This window comes from Cryptotermes secundus, unplaced genomic scaffold (genome assembly GCF_002891405.2).
Source record: "Cryptotermes secundus unplaced genomic scaffold, Csec_1.0 scaffold514, whole genome shotgun sequence".
NCBI classification, from domain to species: Eukaryota; Metazoa; Arthropoda; class Insecta; order Blattodea; family Kalotermitidae; genus Cryptotermes; species Cryptotermes secundus.
In genome coordinates this window covers 1,097,937-1,119,945 of record NW_019739218.1, presented here as the reverse complement: position 1 = coordinate 1,119,945, position 22,009 = coordinate 1,097,937, and the positions used below count along the sequence as shown (strand labels likewise).

Below are 22,009 nucleotides of genomic sequence, written 5' to 3'. Positions count from 1 at the left end.
TACAGCAACAACTAACTGGCCCTGCTTATAACATCTCGGCACGGACCGCACAGAAAGAACCGATCCTCTGTTGCTGTTTATGGGCCGCTATCTAGTAACGACACTTGTATAGTTGCTTATTTCGCGGTCGTTACCCAGCAACGGGTCTGATATATATAGTACCGTATCCTCCCCCCCAAGTGTATTGAGATTCAGCCCTGGCAGTTGCAAATGCGCTTACTACGTGTGAATTCACATTGAGGTTTTGCATTTATATTTATCCTCTGGTACAGTGATTCGGTAAATACGAGATATCGACGGGTCAGAATGCAAACTTATATTATGAACACCACTATTGTCACACTATAGGCAAACAACACATGGTACATATTTATCTACACAGATGATTACACTCTTATAACAGAACTAACAGCTGATTAAATATACATGAGTAACTTATCGAATCCTCTGGCTGTTAGTTATAATACAAAGAATAACATTTTGTGCTGCAGTTCATTGTGTTTCTGTCTGTTGCCTGTGTCTCAGCACCAAGTGCAGAGGAGAATGGACACCACCGACCGCTGGTTGGCTGTCTAGCTCCTACGCAACAACGTCCAGAATCTCTAACCGAAACAATTTCAACAAACATAGAAATATCAAACAAATTTCCTTACCTTTTCTGAACAATTATTGATACAAGCTTCGAGCTTCAAAGTGTTAAATATCAACTGAATCACTTTCCCTCGATTCTGGGATTTCGTGTTTGGTCTCCTGTGAATTTCTGTCAATTAAACGCAACAGAGGATTTTTTTCGGATTATAACATCAAAGTCTGGTAAAAGCTGAACGTAAAAATATCTCCGCAACAGGCCGTGGAGGCCCGTAGGTTTGTGAGACGTCGAGACTCCCGGCCGCCATTTGTCCCCTTCAAGATTCCTGGTACTCATTTGTGTTAGAGGCTGAGTCCACCCAAGGATCGTAGTGCGGCTGGAAGGATTAGATCATTTGAAAAATCCAACGACTTCATCGGGAATCGAATCAGCGACCTTCCTGCTTCTCAACCAACTACGATACCGCGTGCCCTAGCATCAAAATCTGATTTAATTCTAAAAATTGACCGCTTTGTGACAGATGAAAATTTCCCTTAAGTTCGCATAAGTTTGAAATTTCTTCTCAGAACCTGAAGGAAGAACGCCCTGAAGATGGGTGAACACAAGATGCTGAGAATATTTGGACTTACGTTGGAGTAAAAAACAGGAAAGGCCGGGGAATTGCGTTACAAGGAGCTTCAGAATTTATCGTATCTTAGACTGAAGACTTAATGCGTTCCTGAAAACAGGTTTTAAGTCCAGTTCATGACATCATATTTGACACTGAAGATCATTTTCCTGGCCCCCAAACGCTCGAAACCATTTTCCAGCAATACGCAAGTTCATTACTGTTCAGCCACAGATCTTTAAGAGTTACAAGTCGAGCTACCATGACATGTACAAATTTTATAAACAGTTGCTATTGTAGCATATCTGCTGAAATCCAGAATTATGAAGCCAGAAGAGACAGCCTTTGCTAGGGAACGGCTTAGTAAACACGCTCATTGCTAGGAAAGGGCTCTGTAGCCGTCACGTGATCGCCGCAACAGACATGCACGCAACAACAGAACTGTGTGAAGAGGTGTCTTAAGTGCGGTCCGTGTTGAGGTCCTATAACGAGATGAAGCTGCAATTACGAGAGAGTGCTGAGGCGGGTTGGAATAGGAGGAGGTTGGCATGAGATGGCCGCCAGCTTGCAAGAAATTGAGCCCGGCAGCAGAGGAACGTCGACTGTTGGAAGACGTAACCAAAGCAACGTGACTGAGAACACTAATCTTCGTGTGATAGTGATCCGAAAAGTGTAGTCACGAGTTGTGCGTGTTAAGTGTCCAATAAATCTGATTACCAACCCAAACCAGTTTATGGTCACTTTATCATTTGACAGTATGTTATCAAAATCCGACAAATCTGGCATTTCGTCGGATTCAGACAGGAGCACTTTGGTTACGGTGGGGTTCTGGAGGTGTTCCTCGCTGGAAGATTGGCTGCAAGGGGTCTTAGGCTTTCTGAAGAAGCTATCCGAGATCTGAAGTTCAAGCTTCTAGTTGCTAAGTCCACAAATTCGGAGCGCAGTTCTCTAATGGTGGGATCGGGAGTCCGTAAGTCGAGCTATGACCGAATTAAGAAACCCAAATCAAGGAGGAAGTGATATATGGGTATGTAGCACGAATAGGAATGTAAGACATGATAAAAAGTTCTGTTCGAAACCTGAAGGGAAGAGGGTATTTGAGAAATCTAGACAAAGATTGGAGTATTAGTATGGATTTTAAGGTACTACGGTGTTGGATCTTGTGAGAATGGTAATTCGCATTTGAATTTCACATTGGACCGGGAATTTTCTGATCACCCATGTTTAAAAAATGATATTCCTGCCACCGATTCTTTGCCCAGAGAAGAATACTCGTATGTACACCTTCTCCCCGTATCCGGAATCCACAAATTGTGTCCATTATTATCCACGACGTACAATTTTTCTGAAACGATCCTTCATTGCTTTTAAGACAGAAATCATTGTATTTCCTATGTTTAGTTGCGTCCCTTGTCATCACGGCATGACGCGTCCTCAGGATGCAGAGAGAGGAGACAGCCCCCTATATGTAGGGTAACTGAGAAAATATATTCAGGTGCGGGCAGCCGACAGAGGTGGTCCTCCAGTTTGGGGGACGGGAGTAGGGGCTCAAACTCACCGTAAAAATAAGCTTGTTACGAAACGACACAAAGGGCCTCGGACTTGAACTGCTTCTCTGGAAGACGAAGGCGGTTAGGAAATATTAAAATGGATCTTAGATGAGATGGGGTGATATGGACTGGACTGATCTGGTTCGGAATAGGGACCAGTGGAGGGTTCCTGTGTAAACGGTAATGAACCTTCGGATTCCATAAAATGTTTGACTGACGGTTTGTCAAGATGGGCTTATCTGCATGGAGTTAAACATAGCATTTCTCGCGATGCGGCCTAACAGGGACCAGATAACACAGTTACCACCGCGTTACTGTGGCACAAAATCACGGGGTCGATATTTTACTTAAATCACGTAGCAGTTAGCACTTCTTACAGGTTTACCTCCGTCCTCCTTAACCTGCTATCCTGAGGTAGCTATGATGCTCTTGGTTATGGGTTCGAACCCTCTGTAGTTACTTCCTTTACGAAGAGGGTTTCGTGTCAAGAGGATGAAAGAATCATGAAGCTAACACCAATACTGATAACTTAAGGGGTAACAACTCTTTCAGGTTTCATCACCGCCCTAACGAGACTGACTTTATATTAATACTTCGTAACCAAAACAATCTTTGGTTTAGACAGGATGAGCAAAAAGACATTGTGCACCAAACGATAAACCGCCTCATTTTTAATGTTAATCAGCAAGACAGACGGGCGTCTCGCATGGTTGAAAAATACAGTGCTGAAGAAACATCTGCACCTACATCCCTGCAAAATAACATCAGTGCGTGTACTGAAACGTCGCATGGCAGCACACGTACAGTGCTGAAGAAACATCTGCACCTGCATCCCTACAAAATAACATCAGTGCGCGTATTGCAACGTCGCATGGCAGCACACGTACAGTGCTGAAGAAACATCTGCACCTGCATCCCTACAAGATAACATCAGTGCGCGTATTGAAACGTCGCATGGCAGTACACGTACAGTGTTGAAGAAACATCTGCACCTACATCCCTGCAAAATAACATCAGTGCGCGTATTGCAGCGTCGCATGGCAGTACACGTACAGTGCTGAAGAAACATCTGCACCTGCATCCCTACAAGGTAACATCAGTGCGCGTATTGAAACGTCGCATGGCAGTACACGTACAGTGCTGAAGAAACATCTGCACCTGCATCCCTACAAGGTAACATCAGTGCGCGTATTGAAACGTCGCATGGCAGTACACGTACAGTGCTGAAGAAACATTGCGTGTATTGAAACGTCGCGTGACAGCCTCAAGCGTGTTGGACATTGCCGGCTTTTTAGAGACGTAATTACTGCCAATGCAGAGGAAATTCTTCACGTGGGACGTGTTTTCATTTGTCCGGTTACGTCAAAAACCAGAACAGCCGCGTTTCGTTAGCGACTAATCCTCATGAGAGCAAGGATACGCCATTACATGATCAGAAGGTTGGTGTGTGGTGCGTCATTTCACGAAATTTGATAATCGGCCCCATATTCTTCGACGAGGCTATCAGCTGTGAACGTCATTATGTAGTGGTCCTTTACCCAATTCATGGGACATTTAAGCGAGAAGAAAATTGCCCGCTGTTACTCCCAACAGGGCTGTGCCACTCCACACACAAACAGCTCGTGTTTCCGCGACGCTACTGCCGATGTGCTAGCGAACAGAATAATTTCAAAGGATATCTTGCCATCATGGTCACGCGTACTTAAACTCCATGACTATTATCTGTGTACAGCAACGAAAGGCGCAGGTTACAGATAAAATCAATGCAATATTCATCAGGAATATCCCTCAGATTCAATTGTCGCGTGTCCTTGCAAACAAGATAAGTTGTGTAGATACGTGTTTGCAAGCACGTGGGGGCCATTTTCAACTTTTGTTGTAACTTACGTATGATAAATGTATTTGTACTAATGTAGAGTAAATCTGTGAATGTCGTTATCGTCTACGGTTGGTGCACAGGGACTTCTGGTTCCTTCAGTGTATCATATACAGCTAAGTGCATCGTGTGCAGGAACCATTGGATCCACAATCCCAACTGAAAGCTTGCTTTCTACTGTAAAATAATGTTATTGGTTCAGAAGTCGTATGCAGGAATTCGTTCCATATTCTCCTCTCAACCCCAGGGAGGTTCATTTATCTTCGGCAACAGTATTATAATCCCAATAAGTTGCTAGAAGATGCAGGATATCAACCGAGTTAGGGAAAGCTTTTACTCATTCGTACGACAGACGCACGAAATGCAATCATCTCTTCGTCAGTAACAAACGCCTCTGATCCACTTTTTATTTCCTATAGTTGAAAGAACAGCATGAAAGTCCCCATTTCCTTGAAGAAGCATAATACCATCACATGTATGGCTTCAACTACAGACGGGGTTTGGATTGGTAATAGGATTTTTTTAATTCTTACCGAACGTAACTATAACAGCAACTATAAGCGGGTCGAGTTACACACTCCAAATATCGCTCTAACCACATCACACACATATATTGTATTCTCAGTCTTCACTAGCCGTTGCTTGGTAGCAGCTTCCAAATGCGGACGTTCCCCTTACTCGGGGTTCTCGAACTCTTCTCGGCCTCACCCACCAGTTCCGTACAGCAATAGCTCACAAAAACTGAACTGCAGCAGTTCACTGACTAACTCTTCACCGACTGACCAACCCAAGTCAGCTGATCAACTCTCACTAACTGTCCTGCTTATAACATCTCGTCATGAACACTGTTCCTCATTGTTGCCTTGAAAACATGTTTGTGAAGCCGTTACTCAGCAACATCTGTTGTATATTTCCTTACCTTATAGTTGTTGCCCAACAGTGTGTCTACATGCCACAATACAAAGAACGTAGATGAATACTCAGTAAGACTTTGAAGTTATGGCATGCTGACTGGTCAACAATCCGGTTACAGAACGCCATGTTTCTTGTGAGCACGGAGAAGCTAACCACGAAGTTTGCACTGCATGAAGACACAATAGCGTCCTTCCCGAAACCAAGCCTGACATCAGGTTCGAAAAGTATCATATGTGAGAGTTTGGTTGGCCCAAGCCAAGTTTTGTTAGCTTCACTGCATATAAAAGTAGACTTAATAAAGCAGACTCTTAGGGCATCTAGCAAGAAGAGAGCCTACTTCAAGCGTATCTGTAGCAAATTCCCAGCTCCAAAGCATGAAAAAATTAAGGGGACACTGAGTTTTAAGTCAGGAAGCTGAATTTTGATGGAGAATTTGTAAGAATAATTATACAAATTGAAGAGGAAATGAGAGATGGCTTAAGAAAATGTCGTTAAAAGTTCGTAACAAATAATAAAAACCCAATTTACAATATAATTATTGGAGGCAGGTTCGATATATATCAAAACTCAGGCGTCAGTACGAGTTTGAAGTTTCGCCTTCTTCCACTCAGGCATGCACTCTTTTTCTGAAAATCTAGGTATTGAGTGACGAACAAAGTAAATGTTTTCGCCAGGAATTTAATCGAGATGTCAAGAATGGTGGAATATCAACATGATAAGATCAGATAAGTGCTGGTCACTTAAAGTAATAATTTCCGGCTACAAACATGCGTTTGCCAAAAAGATTAATTTTGATTCCAGATGCTTTTATGAACTGGAGTAAATATTTGTTTCAACACCAATATTCTTCAATGTTATCATTTAATTTGCGTATTTCAGTGTTTTATGGGGTTAAAAGGTGGCATGTCATTAATACATGAAAAGTAAATGGGACCAGATATCAGGAAATATATTTCCCGAATATCTTTCTTTGTAGAAATACATGACGCATTTGAAATCAGCAGGCAAGTTTATATTGTCAAGATTTATGGGCGTGACTAATAATAACGGGTTTGGACTTGATGATTGGATTTATTAATCACTCCTTTACAGTCACTCGTAATTACAACAGTTTACAATTACTCACAATAAATCTTCAGCCGAAACGTTCTTCCTTGACTGCCGAGGACCCGCTCTATCCCGACTCTCTCTCTCTCTCTGATTGGATTCCGAGTTACTTTACGACTGGCGGTTTATAGCCAGTCAATAAGACTTGGCGACAAGCCCCGCGAGACTCACGATCAGTAATTTTATTTTCCAACTGAATACTTGCGGTTAAAGTCGTTATGTTACATCCTCCCTGAGAGAGATAGGTGCACCGTCGGTGGAACCTGTCTAATTGGGCACCTGAGGTTCCACTTAAGCAGGTGGCCGAGTTACAGAATTTAGTGTTAAACTATTCAACTTTTAGACTATGTTTCTTATTTTCGAAAAATAATAAATATAGGCCTATGAAACCACCTTGATCTCTGTGTGTCTGTACGTGTATTTACGTATAGTTGTTAGGAAACGGTTCGGTTGCTAGGCAACGGCTAAATAAAACACGTTCTCGTGGCAACCAAAACACAAGCAACAACAGAAGAGCCGTCGGACGCATCGTCTTCTATTCGGCCTGTGTCGTATCAAAGGAAATCACATGAATAATTTTTATTGTTGTTTTCATAGTGACAACGTACACAACTCCTGCTTTATGTTGGTTACTTTTCCTTCCACAGAGAGAGAGATAGGTATAATTTACTGAGCCCTTTTCTGCTGATCTGTCGATCACAAAGGAACCGTGGAAAATGCGCTTAGCAGGGACACTGAGAAATGCGGACGAAGAGATTTCCATTTGTGTGGAATGGCACAAAAAGAATCTGTATGGCCAAAATAGAAACATTAAAATATGTATGGGCCCATAGCATGAAATGCAAAATTGTGGGAAAATATGAGATAGACAGGTGGTCAATATACTGAGAATTGTTCGTCATATATAAAGCAATACATATTTTCCGCTTTCAAAAAGTGGGCCCAATTAGGGCGGGTGGCCGATATCCAGAAGCAGCCAACTTCAAAGGTTTCACTGGACTTCGAATGTAGAAGGAACCAGAGGCACCACATTAGAAAACTTTGAACAGTTGGTAGGGGACGGAACAGGCCAAACGGGGCAGAGGAAAAAAGGGGGGGGGGCTCAATTTCCGGGCGCTCTGTGTGTTGCTACTGGCGCATTTGATATGGAAGTTTTCTTTTTATTCTTGGCAGTCCCAAAACTTAGCCATCGTAAATACCACAGCAGCTGAGGTGCCTTGACAAGTTGTGAGCTGACTGAGTCTGAAGGACACCGGTTTCGGTGGAAACCCAAAACTGCCAACAAAGTTTCCCTAATTTCACTTTTATTTACGCGCTTTTAAAAGTCTTTATTTAATTTCTTCCCGTTAGAGCGGGGGCACGCGGTAGCGTACTTGGTTAAGGCACTATGCTACAAGCTGGAAGGTAGTGGGTTCGATTCCAAATGAGATCACTGGATTCTTCAATTGATCTAATACTTCCAGCCTCACTATGGCCCTAGAGTCGACTAAGCCTCTAATAGAAATGAGTTCCAGAAATCGTCCTTGCGGTAAAGGGCCACTCGAACAAAGGGATTCGAATCCCAGTGGAGGCATGGATGTATATCCTCTTGTGATCGGTGTCTCTTAGCCCTATGTAGGTAGAGGCCTCGACACAGGCCGATCCCCTGTCCAAGGCGTATAACCAATTTTCTACATGAAGAAAGTGAAGAATCGCCGTGAAAACCTCAAAACTTACAATTTTCTACATGGTTCACACTTTCAGAAATTCATCCTTAATTCGAAATAGAACATAGGAAGGGGATAAAGAAAAAAAGAAGAAGAAAGGGTTCAGAAGTATTATGGTCATAACATGGGGTTTTCGTCTGAGGTCATAATTCAGTATGAGAAATTTGAACCAAATTTTAAAATAGAAATTAACACGAAAATAGATTAAATATTGTCAGGCAGTATAAAGAGACAGAGAAAAACCTCGAAGTTCACAAGCTCGAATATTATTTCTGCAAAGAAATGTTGCAAAATATATTAAGAAATGATAGAAAACCCTGCAACCATAATGAAACATTATTAGTTCAATATTTCGCAAAGAGTGTCATGTTTCTTTTTAATCGATGTTGGCAGCATCATTATTAATACGAAATTAGAAGCAATCTAGACATCCCCCGCCTGAAAATCACTGTTATTCACCCTTCCTGTTCGCCCTCCACACACAAATAAAACTTCACCCTTAACATTCCTATTTATTCAGTAACTCAACCCCATTTTTTACTCCCGCTAACGCAGCAGGGACCAAAAAGTGAGTGGTAGACTGCAACATGAAATCAACCCTTCATGCCAGCACTAGTATTGCCACATCGTTAATTCAAGTATCCGGCATTTTCAGTTTGTACGTGCGGGCTCTATATCCGGTGGAACTGACTGCGAACAAGCGCGCTGAAGAATGCGGCCACAGAGCGGCGCTTCGATCGATATTTTCCTCCATTCAAGAGTGGTAGCTCACGAGATCTATAGGCAGAAGGCGACACTAAATTGTCAGTAGTGTCTTGCATAATCGGTGACTTCTGGAATTTTTGCAGGCACTTAGTATTTTTTTTATTGCTAGAGGGGTGTGACTAAGTCCCTTGCACTACGGCCACTTCTGGCCTATTGTACCAGCTCCAGATGATAGGTGAGGGTAATTGTGGAGCAATTGGTGAAATGAAGATTGGCAGGGGAACCGAAGTACTCGGAGGAAACCTGCCCCAGCGCAATTTTGTCCACCACAAATCCCACTTGACCAGAAACGTGATCGAACCCGGACCGCTGTGGTGGGAAGCCAGTGACTTACCGCTTGAGCTATGGCGCGACCCACTTAGACAGTAACCCAGCAGTTCAACTGGAATTTCCACCAGCAGCCATAGAAACTCAAAGAGTTAAACTGGAATCTCTGTAGCCACGGAGACAGTAACCCAGCAGTTCAACTGGAATTTCGGCCAGCAGCCACAGAAACTCCAAGAGTTAAACTGGAATCTCTGTAGCCACGGAGACAGTAACCCAGCAGTTCAACTGGAATTTCGGCCAGCAGCCACAGAAACTCCAAGAGTTAAACTGGAATCTCTGTAGCCACGGAGACAGTAACCCAGCAGTTCAACTGGAATTTCGGCCAGCAGCCACAGAAACTCCAAGAGTTAAACTGGAATCTCTGTAGCCACGGAGACAGTAACCCAGCAGTTCAACTGGAATTTCGGCCAGCAGCCACAGAAACTCCAAGAGTTAAACTGGAATCTCTGTAGCCACGGAGACAGTAACCCAGCAGTTCAACTGGAATTTCGGCCAGCAGCCACAGAAACTCCAAGAGTTAAACTGGAATCTCTGTAGCCACGGAGACAGTAACCCAGCAGTTCAACTGGAATTTCGGCCAGCAGCCACAGAAACTCCAAGAGTTAAACTGGAATCTCTGTAGCCACGGAGACAGTAACCCAGCAGTTCAACTGGAATTTCGGCCAGCAGCCACAGAAACTCCAAGAGTTAAACTGGAATCTCTGTAGCCACGGAGACAGTAACCCAGCAGTTCAACTGGAATTTCGGCCAGCAGCCACAGAAACTCCAAGAGTTAAACTGGAATCTCTGTAGCCACGGAGACAGTAACCCAGCAGTTCAACTGGAATTTCGGCCAGCAGCCACAGAAACTCCAAGAGTTAAACTGGAATCTCTGTAGCCACGGACACAGTAACCCAGCAGTTCAACTGGAATTTCGGCCAGCAGCCACAGAAACTCCAAGAGTTAAACTGCAATCTCCGCAGCCGCGGACACAGTAACCAAACAGTTCAACTGGAATTTCCGCCAGCAGCCACAGAAACTCTAACTCTTAAAGTTAAACTGAATTATCCGCAGCCACAGAGGCATGACTTGATACCGCCCAATAATACTGACTCGTCATAAATTCAGCGGCACCACAAACTGAATTCGATAAAAAAATCTGTGTGACGTCGATCGGGAGAAGTGCTGACATTTGAAAGGCTGGCTGAAGGGGCGAGTTCAGATTGAAGCCAAGTCGATAAGAGATGAAGAATGACGGAGAAACTCGTCATGCTCCTAAAGTGATTTGAAGAGCAGAAGTGAAGGCATTGCTATGCTTTATCGCAAGAAACTGAAGGTGAAATGCGAAACACGTTCACCGAGTTATCTGTCGACTATGTTCAACGCTAGTCCTTTGGAAAAAAACAAAACACTGGAAGTGAAAGCGAACAAAATCTTAAAAAAGAAATTTACATTCAAGCAGTAGGCCATGTAGAATGTGAAGTTGCTGAGATAAAAGTGGATATGAATATATAAATAGAAGAAAGGTGATCTTGGGATTCGTGAAGGGGGCATTAACACATATTTAAAATTTCTTATTTCATGTGTGAATATCTATGTTCATGTTTCCAAACAAAGATCTGGACAGAAAATAAGAAATTCTGGGAACAACTAATGACCTATTTTCCTTCCACTAAGTATTTGATACGACACGGGCCACATAGAAAACGCAGCTGCCAACAGTTCTTTTATTGTTGCGTGTGTGTTCGTTGCAGTGGAAATGTGCTGGTCGAGTCGTTGCCTAGCAACGATAGCAGATCTCATAAGCCTCCTTTTATTTATCAAAATAAGTAAAATAGGCTAGAAAGAAACGGGATGCTAGAGAAAATGTCAAAATGAGATGTTAGGCTTTGCACGGAGGTGGATATTTCCTGTGGAAAACAACGGGTCGCATCCACAATATGTGCTTAAAGCTTCATTCTTCAGATGAAGGAGAAGATGGGTGATGAACGGCGAGAGCAGACAGCACACAAAATTTCACTCGAAATTTGGAAGACCAAGGCGTAAATGATAAAACAGCTATCCCTGTAAAAGGCCGTGAAGGCCAATAGGGCTGTGAGACGTCGAGCTCCCACAATATCTATAGCAATCAGCTCACAGATGGCGTGAGGCTGTCAGCCTTACGAGCCGGCCGCCCTTTATACCCAGGAAGATTCCTGGTACTCATTCCTGCTAGAGTCTGAGTCGACCCTAAGGCCATAATGCTGCTGGAACAATTAGGTAAATTGAAAATAATCCACCTCATCGGGATTGGAACCCGCGACCTTCCGTCTTGTAGCATAGTGCCTCAACCAACCATGCTACCGCGTGCCTAGATGGAAGGATATTCAAATCTGAAACAGCAAATTGCCTCAAGATTAAACATTTCTGGCGTGGTATTACGGAGGTCCCAGTTTCGATTCTCGGCCTGGGCACCAGCTATCCTGACCGAAGTATTTCGTGGTCTGCTGTCTAAGAACGTAAAACTTAGAATATAAAAACTATAATTCTGCTGTGGTTCTGGTTGAATATGAAACTTGGTCTCTGTTATTAAGGGAAGAACATAGACTGAGGGTGTTTGAGAACAGGGTGTTGAGGAGAGAATTTGGACCGAATGGAGATAAAGTGACAGGAGGTTGGAGAAAACGACATAATGCAGAGCCTTATAACCTGTACTCTTCGCCAAGTATAATTAGAATGATCAAGTCAAGGAGGATTAGATTGGCAGGGAATGTAGCACGAATGGGATGAAGAGTAATGCATAAAAGGTAACGATGTCAAAGCCCGAAGGATGGATACCACTAGGAAGACTAAGACGTACGTGGGTGAACAAAACTGAAACGGATCTAAGGCGGCCCATACAGTACGAATCGGGCTTGGCGAGGAGCCGGGCTCGGATTAATTTCACCACACACTTATGAGCGTGGCGATCCACACACGGACGAGTTTGGCTCATTAAAACCCGAGCCGAGTCGGACTCGCGAGCCAGACTCGCACGTGTATGGGCCCCCTTAGAGAGATAGTATGGGATGGTGTGGACTGGATTGATCTGGTTCAGGACTGGGAACAGTGGCGGGCTCTTGTGAACATGGGAATGAACCTTTTGGTTCCATGAAATGCTAGGAAGTTCCTAAGTTAAATAACGGCTGACGGTTTCTTATGAAGGGTTCATCTCCCCGGTAGTCAGTTAGTTATATGATTTATGCGAATAATCACTGTCCAACTGCAAACTCTCAGATCAACAAGGCACAGAAGGTCTATATGTATTTATCGGTATTGCCCATAGGCGGCAGCACAGGTTCCTCAGCCGGGTTTCTACTAAAACAAGCTGTATGTAAAAACATAACTGCTTATTCGTTGTGTGAAGTCGGAATATCTCAGTCGGTACACTGGTAGCTATAGGTTACAGTTTCGACAACGGCTTGAGTTCTGGAAAGGGTAAAACGTTTGGTTTTCCTCACAGAGTTCAGGCCGGCTCTGTGGCCCATACGGTCTCTACGTAATGGATGTCGATCCTTCTTCCCCGTAGTTAAGGTGGCCGGAATGTAAAGCCCATCATTCATGCCATTTGGCTCCGAAGATAATGCTAGTGAACGACTCCGCAAACAGGGCTCAGTAGCCGTCACGCAATCACCGCAACAGATACCCACGCAATAATGGAAGCGGTGTTTACTGCGCTGTCCGTGCCGAAGCTATACGAGGACCTGCCATTAGGAGAGAGCCCTGAGACGGCAGTGAGAAGAGGAGGAGGCTGGTGGGAGATGGCCCCCAGCCTGCGAAGACGTGAACCTGGAAGCAGAGGAGCTTCCACTGTTGGAAGAAGTTACCAAGTAGCGTAGTGAAGACCGTGACTGAGAACACTAGTCCGTGTGTTAGTAAATTGTAAAGTGTAGTCACGAATTGTGAATGTTAAAGTGCCCAATAAATCAAATTACTAAATCAAACCCCGTCTATAGTCACACTCAATAGCTTGACATTATATTCTCGTCCGCATTCGTCTTTATGAGTCCTGTTTAGTTAAGTACAGGGACAATTTTACCTTCTATTCTTTAGGACAGTCTTAAGAATATGTTTTCTACTTTACCTATTTAATATTGTTTACAGTAATTGAGGATAATTGAGAAGCTACTTGAATGGAAAAGTAGCGGCTCCTGTCTAGAAAACTGAAATTAATGGCCGTTGGGATTCGTTGAGCGATCACGCGACACCATCTATTCGCTAAAGTTGGCACTAACTTCACCGACAAACTACAGTTGCTCGGTCGGTATTGTTCACTTGCGGACTAAAGCCACGGAGGTTTTTTACAGTCATTAAGAGGCACAGAAACCAATGGACGTTATGAAAATCATGTATACACTGCGCACCGATAACAGCCGCCTTCAGAGTAGGTTACAGACAGAGAGAACCGGAAGGGGAAACGGATAACACTGCAAGAAAGTATTTCATATATAAGACTGAAGCGATGGAGTTGAACGTAACTGGCGGATCATGGAACACTATTCGAAGATAACAAAAATTCGCAAAATATTCTTAAAGAATACATAGAAATGGCAAATTCAGATAATTTATCGCAGGAATTTGTACAACATAAATTATTGATACACGCGCCATCTTACTTAATTTATTTCACAGTAAGCAAGCCTACAGTCTTGCAATGATGAAGAAACCTAAGTTTACGAAGTGTTAACTGAATTCAGGGTTACCGTGTTGCTTAGACCAAAGGCTGCGTGCACATTGTGCGTGTACGGAGATGAAGAAAATGGAAAGTTATCCACTCTAGTGATTCTAATAGGTATAAAACAGAAGCGGGTGCTGAAGGTTATGGGGATTTCGAAGTTTGGAAAGCGCTACGTGTGCAGTTAGGCAACCATCATCCCACTGAAATGGTGTAATCAGCAGAAGCGCCATTGTTCCAATAGACACATGTCTGCAGGCAGTGTTTGCTCTGATAAAACATGTCATGTCTGTTATACAACTTCCAAAAATGTTGACTGTATATAAACTTCATTAGGATTTTCCGATAGTGTTAAACTTACAATGTATAGATGTTATCGGAGAGAGATAAAGCTATTTAAATTATTTAGTTTATTAAATGGATATTCCTCAGGGATTTATTATTTATTACCGTCGTCAATTTATTATCCAAAAAATGCTGAAAATGGAAATGCTGACTCCATCAGGAGAAAACCGGCAAATTTCCAACTGAAACAACGGCTGAAGTAACAAGATAATTTAATGGTTGTTTAAATTACTCTTTATGGCTTAAGTTCCAAAAATACGGTGCAAAAACTCAATAAACTTATGTTAAAAAATTGTAATTATTTTTAAATTAATGTCGCTAAGCAATATTAGATATTCAGCATAACGGTTGTAGCTGTTATATCGAAGCACCCTGTTGCACTGCGTAGATCTGATTTTGCGTTTTGCTTTTGTGCCGTCTATTCACTCGTCGTTTTCCTTTAATGTCACTACATGTTGCGGCCTAACCGGCCATTGTCAGATGTACGGGTGTACAGAGTCCTTAATCACAACAACCTGTACACCTGAAGATGACCGGTTAGGTAGAAACATGTTGTGTCAATAAAGAAAAACGTTGAGTTAATAGTAACCGACGTTGCACATAGATGGCATAAAAGCAAAACGCAGTCATAAAGGTTATTGTATGAAATGTAAGTTCCGAAAATTAATCAATGCAAACAATCACGTAACTTAATTAATCTATATCGCTGCTCATCTTAACTATGCACATACAACTAGCAGAACATTTTAAAATCCTCTTTCCTTGTACGTTCAGAATATTTTCTTCAATTGTATTTAAGCCATTGTAATTGTTGTTGTATTTGTTGCAGTTGTTTGTATTTCTATGTAATTGTTATAGTTGTTAATCGTATTTGGTTTGTATTCACTGTGGTAGGATGTCCTTATTGTTGTGTTTTGTGTATTGTGTTTTGTTTGAACGTGTTGTCACTTAGTGTAATGTGTGTTACTTGTCTGTTGTGTCCTATTGTGTACTACTGCCACCGGGCTAAAACCCAATTGCAGTATAATAAATATATATATTTTTTAAATAATCCATGCGCAGTAGGCCATATTACTTGAGAATACCATACTAATCTGTGTAGGATTTGAGGTATTCACGACGGTGACTATGAAGAATGTCGTCTTGTGGGATGTGGCGCTGTGCAGATATTGTGTAAACTGAGGTTTCGGAGGAACGAATCGCCTCCATATTCAGGGTATAAAATCCGCTGCAGCTACCTGCTCACGCTGGTTCCTCGCTCGCAGATTTTTATACCCTGGAGATGGAGGTCATATGTTCCTCCGAAACGTCGGTTTACACAAAATCTACACGGCGCCAGATCCCAGAAGACGATTCTTCACCATAGTAACCTACTTCTTTTTATGTTTTACATTTCAAAATCTCAACGGCTTTACTGACCATGGAAGAACTTGACAAAAACATTTAACATATAATTATGATTATAAAATATTAAATTGACATTTTCATATAAGAGACGAACACAGTATTAGAAGCAGGAAGAGTTAAAGTACATCACAAATATTATTTGGACAAATAAGCAACTTGTTCACGTTCTCGGATTAACATAATACTTAACATACATTCTAAAGGCAACATAACTAAATGTTGGCAGAGTTAAGAGATCTATGTTTCTGTGAACTGCGGTTCAGAAGAGCCCAAGAGCATACACAGTTTGTGACTGACAATGAGCGTGACAGCTTAGCTAGGTGCATGCAATGCTTGTCTACAGTGACTAATTGTACTTACGTCCAGTAAGTGGGTGCATAAGAGACGGGTGCGTGGTGGCTGCTGCTGCCTGCTGTTTTGGCTTGCTGACCTTGGTGTTACTTTTGGCAAACTCCAGGCGGATGGTTTGGGGCATGTCGGGGTCGAACCTGACGCCCTGCTGCAAAAAAATTGGCCGTGGAGAAAAAAAAGAAAAAAGGGGAAGAAGGAAAAAGTGATAAAAATCGGTACTTAATAAAACACAAGAAAAATAATTACAAAAGTTTTTTGTTCATGATAATAAAATTATTCCATTTCTGTCGGATATATGTGCGTTAGTTTGAAGTGTGCACGTGTTCCGTGTAGAAGAACAGAGCAAGAAGATGGCGTGTGTGAAGTGTTGCTTTGGAACACAGTCTTGTGTGTGTATCTTTTCGGATATTTCAGTGTCTTCGGTCAGAGCGGCAGAGGCGTGACTTTAAAGGAGTCTTCTAGAAAGTGAATACTACTGTAAGCTTTAAGGCTATGTAGATAAGTACTTTACTACCTGCATTACTTTAAAACCTTTTCATGAAAAATAAATCAAATGATCAAGTGTTTCTAAATATACTGAATTAAATTGATAAGAGAATTGTGCTGAGTTTCATTCCTAACTTAAACTGTACACACTGACTATTTTTTCCAATTATAAGCCACTCTAAAGCCAATCGAGTGTGCAAACGATATATCTCCGTCTTCACAATTTCCTGAATTCTTTAACTATAGGACCGTGTCTCTATGTACGTTAGTGCCTCGGAATTCATATTGGATACAAGCACACAAGAACACATCCCTCCGTCCATCCATCCATTCATCCATCCATCCGTCCGTCCATCCATCCATTCATCCATCCATCCGTCCGTCCATCCATCCATCCCTCCCTCCCTCCATCCATCCATCCGTCCATCCAACCATCCATCCATCCATTCATCCGTCCATCCGTCCGTCCATCCGTCCATCCAACCATCCATTCATCCATCCGTCCGTCCATCCATCCAGCCGTCCATCCATCCATCTGTCCATCCATCCGTCCGTCCATCCGTCCATCCATCCATCCGTCCATCCAACCATCCATTCATCCGTCCATCCGTCCGTCCGTCCATCCATCCGTCCCTCCATCCATCCAGCCGTCCATCCGTCCATCCATCCGTAGATCCGTCCGTCCATCCCTCCGTCCATCCATCCATTCATCCATCCATCCGTCGGTCCAGCCATCCATCCATCCATTCATCCGCCCATCCGTCCATCCATCTTTTGCTCTACAGCCCTTCGTCCTACCTTGGTTGTTTTTTCACTTTCATAAATCTACACACACCTGGTAGGACTTCTTGAATGGGAAATCAGCCCGTGGCAAGGCCGCAAGCTGCACATCCATGCCTTGAGTGGGATTTGAACCCACATTCTTAGCGTTCGAGCGAGAGAAGATGGTTCATGCTTTAGACCGCACGGCCACTGTGATCGGCCACAAGACCATCAACAGTACTATAAATGTCCTCAGCATTTGAGCTCCTCATGACTGTCCTGAAGATCTAGATGCTAAGTATTTGAATTATTTCAAATTATTTCAGCTACCACGGAAGTTTTATACACGTGTATACAATGTTACGTTAATGAGCGTCTGTACAAAAAGCATAACTCCTCAACGCAGTTTCATGAAAGTTTGTAAACATCAATATTTTCTGACTCAAAAATGTCAATATGTGCGTTAAGGATAATTTCCATTTAAAGACATGCGGCACAGGTGAGCCGCGTGAGACAGGTTGCAGTTGGGTGCCACAGTTTCGCGCTCCTATCTGTTGTTTCCATTGATTGATTTTACGTAAGTTAGAAGTCGGACATACATGCGTCAAGCACTCTGCTGATATGAACTGATCGAAACGCTTCTGTCTGGTGGAATAAATCTGTACTTTAAGTAATATGGTTTTGGACATTATCCATCGTCTTGTCTATTTAAAAAAAAAGCCGTCCTGTTTATTTTCCAAACACAACGTTTCGGAGACTGGATTCTGTCCCCGTCCTCAGGTGAAACCTACTCGGTTGGGTCAAATAGATGGAGCTAGCCCCTATCTCCGGACCGGAGCAATTTGCCATCGTCACAAACTTTTAGAACAAATCTGTATTTGTTCAATTTCATAGGCATTTTAATTTTGCTGATAACTTCGTTCTAAGTTACTTGGATTTCTACAGCATTGTTATTTTCAAGACGTAATTAATTTTAATTACTTCTCTTCTACAAGTGTTAGTGAGGAAATACTTAGTGCGCATTATTCCTGTCCTTGTATTTTGCTGTTAAATTGCTTCTCTTTAGGTTGAAAGCAATCGGAAATCCAATTTCGACAATAATGCAGGTGTTCGTGCGTCTGTTGGAGCTTCCAGATAGGAATATGAAACTACACAAGCAACTAAAGTGTGATACCAGAACAGGAAATTCGAACGTTCATAAATTACTTGCCACTTTTCATGATCCTGAGCCAGCTTCATCCAGCTCCCATCCTTACAACTTTCTTAAGATAAATCTTAACACATGCCCCCTGTTCTTTCTCATATTCCAAGTGGACGTTCATGAAAACTTTCTTCATCAAAATTCTATATGCATTTCTCATGTCACCCATTCTATTTCATACGAACACCATCTAAGTGTCTTCGATTTCACTATCCAGGAAGTAGAATCTGACCTATATAAATTACAGGTTTTTTTGTCATGTGCTAGCCTAAACTGCTCACTCAAATTTTCCTGAAAAAATGGCAAAAAAATGGTTATGCTTCACATGCATACAAAATAATTCGAGAATTGTGGTCATGTACTGTGAAATTTTTGCTCAAGGGAAGAACTGTGACACCAGCAGACACAGCTGTTGCTATGGAACGGCTCTGAAAACAGGCCTGTTGCTAGGCTACTTATTCGTGACGCGCAACAATGATATTGTCAAAAAATGCATTGGTTTTGGTGGTGGTCATTTGTGACTTTCAGGTAATCAACACAATAAAGGGTTAGCATACATCTCTCAACGTAACTGTTAAAATATAAATTTATAAAAAGTGTAACAGCAGTAAGAAATGCTATTACGGGATTTCGGGTTTTTTGCTTTAAAAACGCGTACAAACGCAATATAATTTGAGCCCCCGAGAACGTCTTTAAGTAATAAAGAAAGAGATATAGTGTATAGGACTGACACACACATATATACGTGTGTGTGTATATATATAGAATGTCCCAGTAGGAAAGTCAATATTCTGGGAGGTCATAGTGTAGGTCATTCTAAGCAAAAAGTGTATATGTACGTGTCCTATTCCCAACGGTTTATACACTGTACAGACAAGCAACACGCCACGTCCTCACACGAGTGACAAAGTGCATTGATGTTGACGGTGGAATTTTCGAAATTGTGTTAACTAGGTAAACTATACCAACTTTGTCACTTGAACAATAAGGACCAGTATTTGAAACAGTACGTAATATCTCTTTCTTATTAACAGTTTTGGAAATGTATAGTGAAATAGCTCTATCTCGGAAAACGTTCGGAATAGGACACTTTTTGCTTAGAATTACCGATACTATGACCTCCCAGAATACTGACCGTTCCTAATAGGACACTCTGTAAATTCATACAGACATATATGCAAGTGTGTGCATGTGTGCGAGAGTTATGTATGGGTATGAATTAACCTTCCAATATCATTTAACCTATCGTTATCTGAGTATTCCGGTGGTCTATGTCCACTATCAATAAATTCTGAAAAATGGTGCAGATGGTGAAACACCATTTGAAGAAACACAAAAGAGCATTTTCTTATTTTCGCCAAAACTGGAGGGAAAAACCTCGAACACTTAGGCGACAATATGGTACTTCAAAACGTGTAATTTAATTTCATGGAACTGAGAACGGACACGTGACTTGGAGCCGACGTTCGACTTTCTTCCAAAGCGAATCCTATGTTGCCTTAATCTGTTTCAGTTCTTGAAGACCATGGAGACTGTTTCCAGTTCACTCTAATATTACAGTCAGTTCATTTTTTTTCTCGAATTTTAAGATTTATTGGTCGGATCGAGACGTTGATCCAATCCTTGTTATGGGAGAACAAGGACAACAGGAAGATTGATTGAGGCTGTCGGATGAGTCACTGATTGGAGAAGACATCAGATAAGTCTGACAGACGAACTGAGAGGGTTAATGGAAACTGATGTGTATATTCCAGTTAAAAAACACAGACTTTCCTGAATATCTTCAGTCAAGTCTTCGATTTATAATTGAGGAGGATGGAATGTCTTACTTTGCATAGATCCATAACATGTATCCATAATGCTATGATATTTAACCTACAACATTCAAAATAAAATGTACAGACAGTTGGATTAACCAATCCAAGTTCACCATTTTCCGTTTAATGTAAATTAGAGACAATGCAAACACTTATCACTGTTTTAGTAACTAACTAATTTCATGGATCTGAGCTCTGAGAAGCCGCCAGTTGCGCAGCTATTCAAAAACTTCATAGCATTTTATGGAACCCGAAAGTTCATTGCTGTGTTCACAGGAGCTCTCCACTGGTCCCTATCCTGAGCCAGATAGATCCAGTCCATACCACCCCTTCCTCTCTCTCCGTTTCAATATTATCCACCCACCTACGTCGTGGTATTCCTAGTGGTCTCTATCCTTCCCACCAATAACATATATGCATTCCACTTCTCCTTCATTCGTGCTACGTGCCCTGCCCATTTCGCCCTCCTCGACTTGAGCACTTTAATTTTACTTGGGGGAGAATACAAGTTATGCAGCTCATGATAGATGGGGCTGTTATCACCATGGCATGGCGCATCCTCAGGTTGCGGATGGAGGAGACGGTCTCCAGATATGGAAGGCAACTTCGAATATACTGAATAAGCAGTCGCGGACAACCGACGATTGGTGTATTTCCAGCTGGGGGGTCGGGTTTTAAGCTAACAATTCTTCGCCAAAAAAAAAAAAAAAGAAGCTTGTTAAGAAATTCACAAAGGGACTCGTATTTTAACATATTTTTTTTTCATAGAAATAATAAAGAATGGTTAAATTCCATCATCACGCTGAGGCTTGACCACTCTCTATATACATATGCTTATATACTCGTTTCCACAAACAAACTAAAATTAGTGCCAAAATTTATCGACCTTACAGAACGTATTTAATTGAAACGGCCTCACGTAACCAAAACAGTTAGTTAATTATCTAAATTTACAAAATTTCTTACCCTAACAACAGAACAATTAAGCCTGTTTCGCCTCATTTCTGTATTCTTTACCGTATTTTAAACAGCATATATTTATTTCTATCCATGTAATACAGTCATGCACAAAAGGATATTGGTCTGTACAGATTCATTCCATTCAAACAGAAAGCACTGAATCATGTTTGTGTTATGTCTGTACGTGTAGTATGGGTTATATAAGTCTATTTCAAATTGTGCTGGTGATTTGTGCCGAAAACCGTGTTTTGTGATGTTATATATATATAATGAGGATTCATGCAAGGATATCCAATTACCGGAACCCATTTAAACTACAAACTAGAGAAGCAGTCTCAATACATATAGGTATACATATCTGCAGCAAGTCTTATGTTCTGAGATACCGAAGCATGAAGACTGAAGGACAAGTCTCAGAATTATAAAAGGAAAATGTACCTTACTTTATGCAGAATTTTATACATCATGTTGAAAACACATTTGGGGCAATTCAGTTTCAAATTTTTTTTTGTATAAAGATTCAATTTGTAATAAATACAAGTAAATCCATACAGTTAATACACATA

General features: G+C 41.8%; 1 protein-coding gene across 1 annotated transcript in view; it reads right to left on the bottom strand.

Moving 5' to 3' along the window:
• Positions 1-22,009, bottom strand: part of LOC111871720 (protein couch potato) — a 585,761-nt gene that overhangs the window by 112,952 nt on the left and 450,800 nt on the right. The window contains exon 5 of the mRNA XM_023865011.2: positions 16,227-16,365. Within this exon, the coding sequence (XP_023720779.1) occupies positions 16,227-16,365 (139 nt within the window). The remainder of the gene's footprint in view (positions 1-16,226; positions 16,366-22,009) is intronic.